Source organism: Lipophrys pholis, assembly GCF_963383615.2.
Source record: "Lipophrys pholis genome assembly, chromosome: 3".
Classification (NCBI taxonomy): Eukaryota; Metazoa; Chordata; class Actinopteri; order Blenniiformes; family Blenniidae; genus Lipophrys; species Lipophrys pholis.
This window is the reverse complement of record NC_137627.1, coordinates 36,109,501-36,123,036: the sequence shown is the minus strand read 5'-3', so window position 1 is coordinate 36,123,036 and position 13,536 is coordinate 36,109,501. Positions and strand designations below refer to the sequence as shown.

Genomic DNA, 13,536 nt, shown 5'->3' with positions numbered 1-13,536 from the left:
GGTCCAGTATAGTATCGTTTTAATGGCGTCAGTACAGCGATGCCAATACAGTACCGGTATAGCGAACAACCCTACCTCCTGCCTCGTGGGGCGATTGTGGCTCAGTGGTAGAGTTGGTGGTTCAAATCCCACCCTATCAAAAAGTCATTGCCGTTGTGTCCTTGGGCAAGGAACTTTACCAGCATTGCTTGGAGCTCGGAAGGAGACAATGCAGAGCAGTTTCCGGATTACTGAAGGAGCAGTTAATCTCTGAGATTATGAAGAATTCCAACCCATCCAGCAGCTCAAAGCAACACTGCTGCTGCAGCCAGAACCAGAACCTTCCTGACTTGGTGAGATTAGAGCAGATTAATTGATCAGTGATATAAAGGAACAGCACTGTGATCACTCAGTTCCACTTTATTCCAGCAGAAAGGTTCCAGGCAGAACTTCCTCTCTGCTCTTCTTTTACTTTAGGTTCTCCATCACTGGTTCTGAGGCGGAGGTTCTCTTGTGTTTCCTGTTGGAATATTAATTCATCACCATGACGACACCAGTAGTTCTGGTTCCATAAATTCATGGTTCTGCAGTTCTGTCAGGTGTGATCATGAACCTCATTATTCCAGATCAACCCTCATGGAGATAAACAGACCTGGAACAAGTCAAGAACCAGAACCAGAACCTCCTTCAGAGCCTCAGAGACCAGGATTTATTTTATTATGTCTAAAGATTGTTCTAGATTAATTTCTCCTCTCCTCTCTGCTGCAGCTCAGAGCTGAACCTGCCCACCAATCACCATCATTTAAGAATGGGCGGGGCATTTCCCAAGAGATCTGATTGGTCAGGAGGCGGAGCTCTGACCTCTTATCTAGAACATAACCTGCTCTGGAGCAGGTTAGACTTTCATCATCAGTTACCAGGTGATTTATCCTGGTGAGAAGGGAACCAGCGTCATAGTACAGAAAACCAGAGTTAATCCTGAAGTTATCTAGATAAGAGAAAACCAGAGTTAATCCTGAAGTTATCTGGATAAGAGAAAACCAGAGTTAATCCTGAAGTTATCTGGATAAGAGAAAACCAGAGTTAATCCTGAAGTTATCTGGATGTGGTCTGTTGTTGTTGTTGTTGTTGTTGTTCCGGCCTCAGCTGTGCCTGTTGTCGTTGTTGTTGTTGTTGTTGTTGTTGTTGTTGTTGTTGTTGTTGTTGTTGTTCTGGCCTCAGCTCCGCCTGTTTTTCCCGCCGCAGAAAGAAAAGCGAGTCGTCGGCCGTCATTCCTCCACTCGGCTTCGCAGACGGACTCTATCAGCCCGTCTTCATCATCCCCGAGCAGCTGGAGCATTGTGTGTACGCCACCGAGGTGAGGACACACACACACACACACACACACACACACACACACACACACACACACACACACACACACACACACACACACACACACACACACACACACACACACACACACACACGCCATGTTTCTGTCTTTTTCTTCGCCACCTTCAGAACCGCCGTCGTGACCTTTGGTTGACCTCTTCAGGTTTCAGTTTGGCCGCTGGTTCTTTGTATTGAGGCTTTTCCACTAGAACCTATTAGAACCTACTCAGCCCGATTGGACTCGCCTCGACTTGCTTTTGACGTTTTTCCACTACATGTTTGTACCTGCTAACAGGTACTTTCATGGTACCCGCTACCAGGTACTTTCTTGATGCTCGCTACCAGGTACTTTCTTGGTACTTGCTACCAGGTACTTTTTTGGTTCCTGCTACCAGGTACTTTCAGTACCCACGACCAAGTACTTTCCCGGTACCTGCTACCACATACTTTCCTGGTTCCTGCTACCAGGTACTTTCCCAGTACCTGCTACCAGGTACTTTCCCAGTACCCACTACCAGGTACTTTCAGTACCCACGACCAAGTACTTTCCCGGTACCTGCTACCACATACTTTCCCAGTACCTGCTACCAGGTACTTCGAGGTTCCCAGTGAGCCGAGGCCAGTAGACAATGTGACGTCAGCAGACGGCAGCCTCTGATTGGCCGGCTTGTCACGACACAGATGAGTCAGAGGTCGTCTCGTTCAGCCACCATTTTTAAAACCGATCAGAACCAGAGAGAGACGCTCAGAACTCAACCAGTGGAGCAGCGAGGAGCTGCAGACGACCAGAGGATTCAGGACCAGGAGGTCTCCCAGCCACGGTGTTATGGATTAGCTGGTTCCCCTGCTAACTGGTGACCTTCTTCCTCCAGCGTCTTCTTTCACAGCAGATGTTAAGAACCCGACCAGAACCCGTAGCTGTCCTGGAGAACGTCGTTTAACCACATTTCTGTTAAAGTTTAAAGTATCGTAGCGTTTCTTTGTCTAATCTAAACATCAGCTGCTGCTGACGGCTGCGGGAAGAAGGCACCAGTTAACAGGGGCACCAGTGAAACCGAAACACCGGACAGTGAAGCACCATAGTAACAATCCACATTTTGCCATATTATTAATAAGTATATGAAAATATTTACTAAGGATGTCCCGATCCGATAGGTAGATATCGGATCAGGCCGATATCAGTGATTTGTGACTGATCAGGAATCAGCAAATCCAGCCGATCACCCAGCTGATCTAAAAAAAAAACAAAAAACCAAAACCAACCTTTTTCCCGTCAGCTGCCGTAAAGCGAGCCTGTTAGCGACCTGCCGTAAAGCGAGCCTGTTAGCGACCTGCCGTAAAGCGAGCCTGTTAGCGACCTGCCGTAAACTGAGGTGAGCAGCCTGAAGCCACTGAGAGGATCAACCAGCAGTCTGGAGGGATTTTAAGTGGATAACCAAACCAGTCCTGAGAGGTGGAGCACCAGAGCTTCACCACAGTCCCGAGAGGTGGAGCACCAGAGCTTCACCACAGTCCTGAGAGGTGGAGCACCAGAGCTTCACCACAGTCCTGAGAGGTGGAGCACCAGAGCTTCACCACAGTCCCGAGAGGTGGAGCACCAGAGCTTCACCACAGTCCTGAGTGGTGGAGCACCAGAGCTTCGTTTAACACAACTAATCTGACAAGAAATCTAAAAAGTAAACATGCGGTGGAGTACGCTCAGCAAAGACCATCATCCGTGGACAAAAGATGATGTAATGGCCCCCCTCCTCCCCCCACCGCTCCGCTACGTCACCTAATAACCACAACAATCAGGGACTAGAAGCTCGGGTGGAGCTGCAGAAGCTAGAAGCAGGCGGAGCGGGGCCATAGACCTATAAAACTAGAGTTATATACAGTGGTTTATGTGTTTATGTGCAGAAGTCTACTTCTAAATTTCTATGTGTCAAAGCGCCCCTACAGGCCTGGCATGTGTACTACATGCCCTGAAGCCTCGTGTTGAGCCGTGTGACGGAAGATCGTTTTATCGTCGTGTGGATGTTCCTCAGTTTATAACAACAACTAAAGAAAAAGCTGCACGGAAGCAGCAAACCTGGTGCAGCTTTAAAATAAAGGCTCAGTCCCCACAGGGGGGCGATATGGTGAAACAAGTACCCAGAAGGTTCCTCTAGGTTGAAGAGAGACTGGGATATTCTGAATAAGTTCTTGAGAGTACTATGTTCAGAGTACTTTAGTCAAACAGGTTTTACCACTTTGAAGTGGAATTAAATGTTTATAATTCACATTGAAATGTAAATGTTTAGTGACATTCAGGTCAAACCTCTCATACTGCTTTAAGGTAAACTGGAATTTAATACACAAAGAAGTTACATTGGAGCCTCAGAGTATTTATGTTTAACATTTATTTATTTTTATTATTGTTTTTGCACTTTTTCAACCCAACCAGTCAAAGACACTTTGAAGTAGAACTGGGTTCTTCTGATTGGTTTTACTGAATACTGTTTATGTTGTAGTTTTTTATACTTTCTATGTTAGTCAAACTGATTCTCTGGGTTTCATTTTTAATTCTTTTTATTTGCCACAAAATGCAGGTGAAGTAGTTTAAGTTAAGATAAATAAGAGAAACAAGACTGCAGAGTGGAACTGTTTTGTTGTTCTGACTGAATAAAGTTTAAATAAGTTCTGAAGTCGTTCTGAGAAGAATTCTGATTCAATAAGTGAGTTTTACAATAATTTCTAGGTAAACAAAGCTTCTGCCAGTACTGCGTTTAGCTTCAGACATCTTAGTTACTCCAAAAATACACTATTGAGTATCTGTGCAATAGCAATGTGAGTATCGGATCGGGAAAGTATCGGTATCGGCCGATACTCAATTCTGAAAAATCAGATCGGTATCGGGGGTAAAAAAGTGTGATCGGGACGTCCCTAATATTTACAATTTATTTTTTATTTGAGCTGATACCCAATGATATCATATCAGAGGGATAAGTTATACACGATGGGGAAAAGCTCTGATGACTCCGCCCACTTCGCGGTGGTACTATATTGTAATGGAGGCTGAGACGAGTAAGGCTGACTATGTTCTAGAGGAAAAGCACTGTATTTGTCTGTGTTTTGCGTGTTGTTGACAGACGTTAGCGCAGTACAGACTTTATCACGTTACAGGTGTTTGCGCATTGCAGACGTTAGCGTGGCCCTCTGTGCTATCGTGTTCCACTTCCTGTTTTCCAGCGATGTGATTGGCTGATTATTTCATTGTTTCTGAGATGGTCAGAAGTCACGTTTGATGTTTTGGAGCTGCTGTAAGTTTTGAGAAGTGATGGAGCGTTCACTTGCTTGTCAACGCGTTCTGTTCGCGATAAGTGAGAATATGAGTCCTGAAAGTCAAAAGTCCAGATTTTCTACATTAAAGATTCATCACTGAGACGGTTTCCTGTCAGTTGTGTTTTTTAAATGAAGTTTCTCTTCAACACAGCAGAAAAAAAGCTGCTACGTTTACATTTGATTTAATACAAAGTGTTTAGTTACCGAGTCAGCATGAATATGACTGCAGTACCAACAGGCACCACTGGGGGGAGCTGATTGAACTCGTTCGTGAACTTCAGCTCCAAACAGAAATAACCGAATAGTTTCGTATTCCACCAAAAGACGTTTTCTTTCAAATATATTGGATTTAATTTAGTTTTTTTCAGATTTTACAGGATCATTATCGATATTCATTATGAATTCAGAAAAAATAAAAAAAAAATCCAGAATTCTCGTTCCATCTTTATTGCAGACTCTTAGGTCCGTATAAAAACATAAAAAAACGCTTCAGTCGCATTACTATATGCAACCTGAAGCTTGTTACGTTAGGCTCTGCCTCACGGAGTTCTGCCTCCTGCACTGGTTCACAGCCTCTTTCAGAGCAGAGAGACTTCATCTGTTCCATGTTCTTTTAACACCAAACTGCTGTTAGTGAGTGGAATCATTTCTAGCAATTCTGGGAAGACTGTTCCAGCCTGTAGTTTTCAATACCAGACATTTTCCCTGTTTTATCCTTTAAGGAGTCCTATTATGAAAAAAATCCACTTTCCAAAGGTTCTCCAAAGGTACTAATCGTCCCCATACCTGGACTGACGCCCCAGAAGTGAAGACAGTCTGTCCTCTCTCTCCCTGGCTTGTCTCAGGTTTTAAAAAGTGTGTTGCTCCAACGAATACTGAAGGTTTCTGGACCGACCAAGAAGAAGAGTTAAAGCTGGATGATATGACTCCTTTCATTACTGGTACCAGCTGTGCAGAGAGTACAGCACAGAGAGTACAGCACAGAGAGTACAGCACAGTACAAAGTACTATTATCAATGCTCCAGTGAAGCATTAAGCAGCGACACGACTCTTTGACTGGCAAATTTCTTGTTCTGCTGGATCTTATCCAGACCTCAAGATTTAGTTATTGATTGCAGCAGTTACCTCCTCCACCCTAATACCCTACTCTAACCTAACACCTTCCTCCACCTTAATACCCTCTTCCACCCTAAATACCCTCCTCCAGCTTAATACCCTCCTCCAACCTAATAACCCCTAATTGTCATGATGGTGATTTTCCAGAGCCCAGCAGTATTTCTACACCCAGTAACTCCATCAGTGTTGGAGGGTGGAGGCATTTTACTAATTATTCATCTTCTGAATTTCTTTCCCCAAATTTTGACCGTCATTATTTAGCAGCTGTTGTGCCAAACAGTTTGCTGTCACAGCGTTCGCTCCATTCAAACTGGTTCTTCAGACCAGGTACCAGACCAGACCCTGGTCTACCAGAGGAGACTCGGTACCGTAATGTCTGGACTATAAACCGCTACCTTTCGATACATGGGTGATGCGTTCATGTGCATCATGTAACTCCGAGCTGCTGGTTAAACAATCAGCAAATAACTGATAAAAAACTTTTCCAACAGAGATCAAACCCTGTGTTTGTGTATTTTAGCTGTAACACCTGCAGCTTATAGAAAAGTGTGGCCTATATATGTGCCAATTTGTTTTTTCTATTTAAATGTGGTGGGTGGGGCTTGTAGTGAGGTGTGCTGACTATAAGCCCCACCTTCAGATTGCATGAGTCCCATATGTTCATTAAATCAACCAACAAACAGTAAGTCAGACACAGAAAGGACACGCGGTGAGCGGCATGGCTCGGTTGATAGAGCGGTTGTCTCCCTATCGGAGGCTGCAGGTTCGATTCCCATCTCTGCCTGCCGAAGTGTCCTTGGGCAGGACACTGAACCCCAAACTGCCCCCATTGGAGTGACAGCGCCTTGCATGGCTGCAGCCTCCGATGGTGCGTGAATGTGATGAGCTATGTAAAGCACTTTGGGGTCAGTCAGTGAAGAGTCCATTTAACAATCCATAAATTAAAGTATTTGAAGGTTCAATCACATGCTGAGTCCATCCTGGTCTGGGTCTATGTGGTTTAGACTTTCACTTACAAGATACCAGACCAGCATCTGTGAGCTCCGTCACAATAGAACACAGGTAGCACAGGTAGCATCACTCAGGATAGCACAGGTAGCATCACTCGGGTTAGCACAGGTAGCATCACTCAGGATAGCACAGGTAGCATCACACGGGTTAGCACAGGTAGCATCACTCAGGATAGCACAGGTAGCATCACTCGGGTTAGCACAGGTAGCATCACTCAGGATAGCACAGGTAGCATCACTCGGGTTAGCACAGGTAGCATCACTCAGGATAGCACAGGTAGCATCACTCAGGATAGCACAGGTAGCATCACTCGGGTTAGCACAGGTAGCATCACTCAGGATAACACAGGTAGCATCACTCAGGATAACACAGGTAGCATCACTCAGGATAGCACAGGTAGCATCACTCGGGTTAGCACAGCTAGCATCACTCAGGATAACACAGGTAGCATCACTCGGGTTAGCACAGGTAGCATCACTCAGGATAGCACAGGTAGCATCACTCAGGATAACACAGGTAGCATCACTCGGGTGCCGTGAACTCCGACCTTAATCCTCTAATACGTCCTTTTATTGACCTCCATCATCCTCCATCAAACCTTTTGTTTTGGTAAATGCTTGGAAATACCATAACATCTTTATTTATACAGCGTTTTAATTCAATTCCTAAAGCAACAAATTCACACAACCATGGTTGAGACAAAGTGCTGGACATGAAAAACACGATTTTCAACATAAAACATGAAACTACAAAATACAACTAAACCAGGAACGAAAAAAAACAACAAAATGTATTAAACATATCAAATCTGAAAAAAAACAAACAGAGTTTCACTTTTTTCTCCCAATTTATGTACGTACGTACGTATCTATTTATTTATTTATTACCTTCGCTGAAGAAAGTCAGGGCGAAGGGAATGTTTTTGTCTGCATGGATTTATCTGTTTATTTATCCGACTTTTCTCATGAACTACTAAGCTGGAGGTCCTGAAGGGTTCAGGGATGATTTGTCCTCAAGGATCAATCATTAGGTTCTGGGATCGATCGGCTCCTGGAGGGAAGATATTTCCTCCATTGTCGACACTCTGGAGCTCCACTATGCCGTTAGCCGTCTGCTAGCACACTGCTCACTCCGCCCCCTTCTCCTCTCTCAGCCAATCACAGGCCAGCTCACTCTGGTACGTTAAAGTAACACAAAAGAATAGGAACCAACAGAACAAAATTTTTGTCCTCAAGATGGAAACAAGATGAAGCAACTCAAACGACCAGGACAGACGATGGAGACTCAATGACCTTGTGATCCATCTGTTTCCATGGTGACAAATGTGGCGTTGGCGAAGGCCTGCGCTCTACCAAGGGTAGTTCTAGCTGTTGATATGTTCGCTGATTAATTGTTGCAAATGAAGATTTCAGATCAAATAATTAGAAAATACCAGAAACCATGTGTTGGTAAAGAGCAGAAGAATTTTCAGTTTCTAAAACCAGAATAAGAGTCCAGAATGTAGAGCCGACCCGGGAATCTGTCCAGTGCTTTTATTGTGAAGGCGCCGGCTTCCTGTGCGTGTGAGAGTGGGCGTGTCATCTGATCAGAAGGTCCACTGACTTCATGAAGGTTAAGAGGGTGGAGAACGAATAATGTGACGTGTGAAGTAACAACATCATCAGCAAACGTGGCACCGGAAGACAAATAACATCTTTTTAGATAAATAAAAAGTGTTCAAGCAATATAAATACTCTAAAATCTGCACTAGAACTCCACCCTGTGTACAGAGGAGTCGTGTTTAAGCTGCTAATGGAATGGAAGTGTCTCCCTGTACGCCGACGACTCACCGCTGTTTCTCGTCTCTACCGCAGGTTTGATTCTCGCCGGCTGGAGAAGAAACAGTTCCCGTCCTGGACCGACGCCCACTGGAACTCTTCTACCTTTCTAACTTAATATTTATTACTGCTGCTCAGCACCAACAGAAGTTTGTTTTTACTGGCTCTGCTTTGATGCTGATGATCGGGGGACCGCGAGGAGTCGAGACTGAATGTCTGACATCATTTGCACTATTTATCCCTTTTATTTTTTAATATAATCTCATTTCCATTCCGCGGTCGCCGGGTTTGGATTCCTGCTTTCACTGTACAGTTTCGGAGACCTTGGAGTTTTGGATGCCTTGATACTCCGCAGGGTCGGTTCCTGGGTTTCCCCTGGTTTGTGTGCCAGAGGAGGACGAGACGTCTTCCCGAGCCGGCGGACGCCCAGCGGGGGGTTTTAACGTCTTTCTGCCCGTTTGGTTCTTCTGTGGAATAATTAGGAACACTGTGGGTCAAATCTGGATCGGCTCCACCAAACTCTCCAAGCACTGAGTTCTCCTGGACCCGGGCACTCCTGGAGGACCTCCTCCTGGACTCCTGGAGGACCTGGGTCCTGGAGGAGCAGGAGTCAGCCTCTACAATCAGCTCAGAAACTCTCAAGTGCCTCGTTTAGTTCCAGGAAAGTGCAGAAGGACACGAGAGCCGCGGTGACCTCAGTATCTTCACTGTCTGACCTCTGACCTCTGAGTTTTCATTTCTGATGTTGGATGAATGATGAACGATCTCTGACCCCTGGATCTTGGTTCTTGATTCTTGGTTCTTGGTTCTTGGTTCTTGGTTCTTGGTCTCTGGGTTCGGATCTCAGGCCGTCAGATTTGCGGTCCCAGGTGAGTCGGGGAGATTCGCCCAAACAATCCGCTTCACGTGTCGATAATCTAGAAAGTGTTCAGACTTTCTCCTCGACACGTCTGACATGAAACCCTGAAATCATGAAACCCTGAAACCCTGAAACCATGAAATCATGAAATCATGAAATCATGAAACCCTGAAACCCTGAAATCATGAAACCATGAAATCATGAAACCCTGAAATCATGAAACCATGAAATCATGAAACCCTGAAACCCTGAAACCCTGAAATCATGAAACCATGAAACCCTGAAACCATGAAATCATGAAATCATGAAATCATGAAACCCTGAAACCCTGAAATCATGAAACCATGAAACCCTGAAACCCTGAAATCATGAAACCATGAAATCATGAAACCATGAAATCAGCTGACTGAAAGTGAAAGAAGGTTCTCCTGAGTGATGATGAGGAGGAGGACGATGATGATGATGATGATGATGATGATGATGATGATGATGATGATGATGATGAAGGTGCATTTCAGTCCTCTCACGTCGGGGTCTCGGACGTCGAGTCGTTAGAAAAACCTCCCGGCAGGTTTTTGAATCCGTTTGAAGAAAAGAAGCAGAAAAAATCGGAAACAGATTTTTATTTTTTTTAAATTAAAAACCAACAAACAATCTGCAGATTTCATTGAAACACAAATAAAATAAAATAAATAAACATCTTCAGACGATGTTTTTCAGTCGTATGAGAAAAGTAAGTGAACAAGTTGTATTTGAAGTTTGTGGGTGTTTCCAGGAACGTTTGAGTTTTTCAAGGAATAAATGAGAAGATGGAGAGTTTCTCCTCCTTCATCCTCCTCTTCTTCTGTTTGATGCCAAAGATGTGTCTTCTTATGTACGTCTGTTAATTTAAGGAAACAATGCAATGTGTACAGATCGTTTTCTTATTTAATGTCCAGCCTTTTGTAAATATGGTGTTTGTATTTATGACAGAGAATTGTAAATATTCTTTATTTCCATGTGCCTCTCGTCTCCGTCACAATCAACAAATCTATATTTTTCATAAATAAATGTGAGAAATAACGGCTGGTGTCGTTTCTTTGGATGTTTTGTGTCTCCTGGTTGTTTTTCTCTCGGTGTTGTGCTGAAATCACAACAACAATAACAACAATAATAATAATAATAATAATAATAATAATGATGATAATGATGATACAATAACAATAATACTTTCCATCCACAAAGTGCTACAGGAAACATTTATAAAGTCAGTAAAAGAAAAGAAAAACAGTTATACTGTTATTGGGTTTTAAAAGAGAATAAAAGACAAGAGAAGGTTTTCAGTTTGTGAGTCATCATCCGGAGCCTGTGGGGCCCTCTAGTGGTCAGGAGGGGCGCTCCAGGAGATCAACCACAGATTTAAAAACTTCTCCCGACTCAGCAGCTCGGCAACGTCAACGAAACCCGTAAGACGATTTCCTCAAACATCCTGGTGGGAGAGTCCAACATCCAACAACCGACCGACCGAACAACCGACCGACTGAACAACCGACTGAACAACCGACCGACTGAACAACCGACCGACTGAACAACCGACCGACTGAACAACCGACCGACTGAACAACCGACCGACTGAACAACCGACCGACCGAACAACCGACCGACTGAACAACCGACTGAACAACCGACCGACTGAACAACAGACCGAATCATCTCCTCTTCCTCTCCTCTCCATGATCTTCATCTCCTCTTCTACTCCTCTTCCTCATCTTCTTCTCTTCCTCATCTTCATCTCCTCTTCTTCTCATCTTCCTCCTCTTCTTCTCCCCTTCCTCATCTTCATCTCCTCTTCCTCATCTTCATCTCCTCTCCCTCATCTTCATCTCCTCTTCCTCATCTTCATCTCCTCGCCCTGATCTTCATCTCCTCTTCTTCTCATCTTCCTCATCTTCATCTCCTCTTCCTAATCCTCATCCTCATCTCATCTTCTTCTCCTCTTTCTCTTCCTCCTCTTCTTCACATCTTCATCTCTTCTTCTTCTGCTCCTCCTCTTTATCTCATCTTCTTCCTCTCTCCTCTCCTCTTCTTTTTCTCTTCCTCCTTTCATCTTTTCTTCTTTCCTCTTCATCTCTTCCTCCTCTTCATCTCCTCCTCTCATCTCTTCCTCCTCTTCATCTCCTCTTCCTCATCTTCATCTCCTCTTCTTCTCCTCTTCCTCATCTTTGTCTCGTCTTCTTCTCCTCTTGCTCATCTTCATCTCCTCCTCCTCTTCCTCGTCTTCCTCCTCTTTGTAATAACTCGGCCTGAAATGGAAAAACAAAAGAATAAAAAAGTGGAAAACAAACGAGAAAAACGAGGTGAAAAGAAAAGGATGAAACTCGTCCTGAACTCTCTGAAAACCTGGAAAAAAAAGAAAAAGAAAATCTCTGAGATTCGACTGAAACATCCCTCCATCTTCTCCATCTTCTCCATCTTCTCCATCTTCTCCATCCATCCATCTTATCCGTTCCCGGGTGGTGGGGGTGACAGTCTGAGCACCGTCACCCAGATCACATTGCACCTGATTAAGAACCTTCCTGCAGGTGGAGAGCCCACAGGAAGGTGGAGAGCCCACAGGAAGGTGGAGAGTCCACAGGAAGGTGGAGAGCCCACAGGAAGGTGGAGAGCCCACAGGAAGGTGGAGAGCCCACAGGAAGGTGGAGAGCCCACAGGAAGGTGGCGCCTGGGGGCCATGAACCCTCTACCTTGAGAGTCTGATGCTCTACCAGCTGAGCTGGCCGGGGGCCATGAACCCTCTACCTTGAGAGTCTGATGCTCTACCAGCTGAGCTGGCCGGGGGACATGAACCCTCTACCTTGAGAGTCTGATGCTCTACCTGCTGAGCCGGGCGACTCGACTGAAACACTGAAGCATAAAAAACATAAAAGAATCAAATGAAGCTGAGAAATGAAACGTGTTTTACATTTTCAGGAACTGAAACGTTTTGAAAAGCAGAATGTGAAAAGACTCAACTTTTAAACTGACGAGGAAGAAAGTGGAAATTGTTCAAACTCCAGAGTGACGACTTGAGGAAACTTGTAGAAGAAGCACTGGTGAGGGTTTCCTGGCCGAGACTCAATCTGCTGACCGACGGTGAAAACAGAAGGAACCAGAAGCTTCTGCTGGTCCGACGAGGGACCTGGTCTGACGAGGGACCTGGTCTGACGAGGGACCTGGTCTGACGAGGGACCTGGTCCGACGAGGGACCTGGTCTGTGGAGGAAAAGTTCTGAAGAATCAAAATGAAGTAACCCTCACCGAAAACAAACATCCTGCAATTCTAAGGTTAGAAACAGCCACAAGAAACGGTGACTGTCAAAATAAAACTACCAAGTTGGATTGTTATTATGGTGACTGTCAAAATAAAACTACAAAGTTGGATTGTTATTATGGTGACTGTCAAAATAAAACGACAGAGTTGGATTGTTATTATGGTGACTGTCAAAATAAAACTACCTAGTTGGATTGTTATTATGGTGACTGTCAAAACAAAACGACAGAGTAGGATTGTTATTATGGTGACTGTCAAAATAAAACTACCTAGTTGGATTGTTATTATGGTGACTGTCAAAATAAAACTACCAAGTTGGATTGTTATTATGGTGACTGTCAAAATAAAACTACAAAGTTGGATTGTTATTATGGTGACTGTCAAAATAAAACGACAGAGTTGGATTGTTATTATGGTGACTGTCAAAATAAAACTACCTAGTTGGATTGTTATTATGGTGACTGTCAAAACAAAACGACAGAGTAGGATTGTTATTATGGTGACTGTCAAAATAAAACTACCTAGTTGGATTGTTATTATGGTGACTGTCAAAATAAAACTACCAAGTTGGATTGTTATTATGGTGACTGTCAAAATAAAACTACCAAGTTGGATTGTTATTATGGTGACTGTCAAAATAAAACGACAGAGTTGGATTGTTATTATGGTGACTGTCAAAATAAAACTACCTAGTTGGATTGTTATTATGGTGACTGTCAAAACAAAACGACAGAGTAGGATTGTTATTATGGTGACTGTCAAAATAAAACTACCTAGTTGGATTGTTAT

General features: G+C 44.0%; 1 protein-coding gene across 1 annotated transcript in view; it reads left to right on the top strand.

Annotated features, from left to right (window-relative positions):
- Nucleotides 1–10,526, top strand: part of dlc (deltaC) — a 111,059-nt gene extending 100,533 nt beyond the window's left edge. The window contains exons 9-10 of the mRNA XM_080460064.1: nucleotides 1,225–1,336; nucleotides 8,637–10,526. Of these exons, the coding sequence (XP_080316190.1) occupies nucleotides 1,225–1,336; nucleotides 8,637–8,642 (118 nt within the window). The 3' untranslated portion in view covers nucleotides 8,643–10,526. The remainder of the gene's footprint in view (nucleotides 1–1,224; nucleotides 1,337–8,636) is intronic.
- Nucleotides 10,527–13,536: the final 3,010 nt, after the last annotated feature.